This window comes from Morone saxatilis, unplaced genomic scaffold (assembly GCF_004916995.1).
Source record: "Morone saxatilis isolate NCDOM2014 unplaced genomic scaffold, NCSU_SB_2.0 Contig11, whole genome shotgun sequence".
Classification (NCBI taxonomy): domain Eukaryota; kingdom Metazoa; phylum Chordata; class Actinopteri; family Moronidae; genus Morone; species Morone saxatilis.
Window position 1 is genome coordinate 15,665,223 of NW_023339663.1, and position 304 is coordinate 15,665,526.

Here is a 304-nt window from a genome sequence, read left to right on the forward strand (position 1 = left end):
CACACACACACACAGAGTTAAAGAATACCCACCATTCTGTTTCTCACGCTCCCCCCGGCGCTCACGCGCTAATCTCTGTCTCTCGTCAATCTTGTTGAAGAGCAATGAGTCTGCAACACAGATAACTGTTAAACAGCAGAGTAAACTACTCCACAACGGAGTTTAAAAATGGATGTGATCCTGTGTTATGTCTCATTATGATTGTTTTAACTTGAGAAAAATATTTCCCTGTATATTCTTATGCCTGTGTGACTTGCCTGTTTTTGTGGCAGCATTGTTACTGGGGCTGTTGCTGGTGGTGGTG

General features: G+C 43.4%; 1 protein-coding gene across 1 annotated transcript in view; it reads right to left on the minus strand.

The window, feature by feature from the left end:
* The window catches only part of LOC118320923 (ensconsin-like), a 6,816-nt gene that overhangs the window by 5,715 nt on the left and 797 nt on the right, over positions 1 to 304 (minus strand). The window contains exon 2 of the mRNA XM_035652048.1: positions 33 to 110. Within this exon, the coding sequence (XP_035507941.1) occupies positions 33 to 110 (78 nt within the window). The remainder of the gene's footprint in view (positions 1 to 32; positions 111 to 304) is intronic.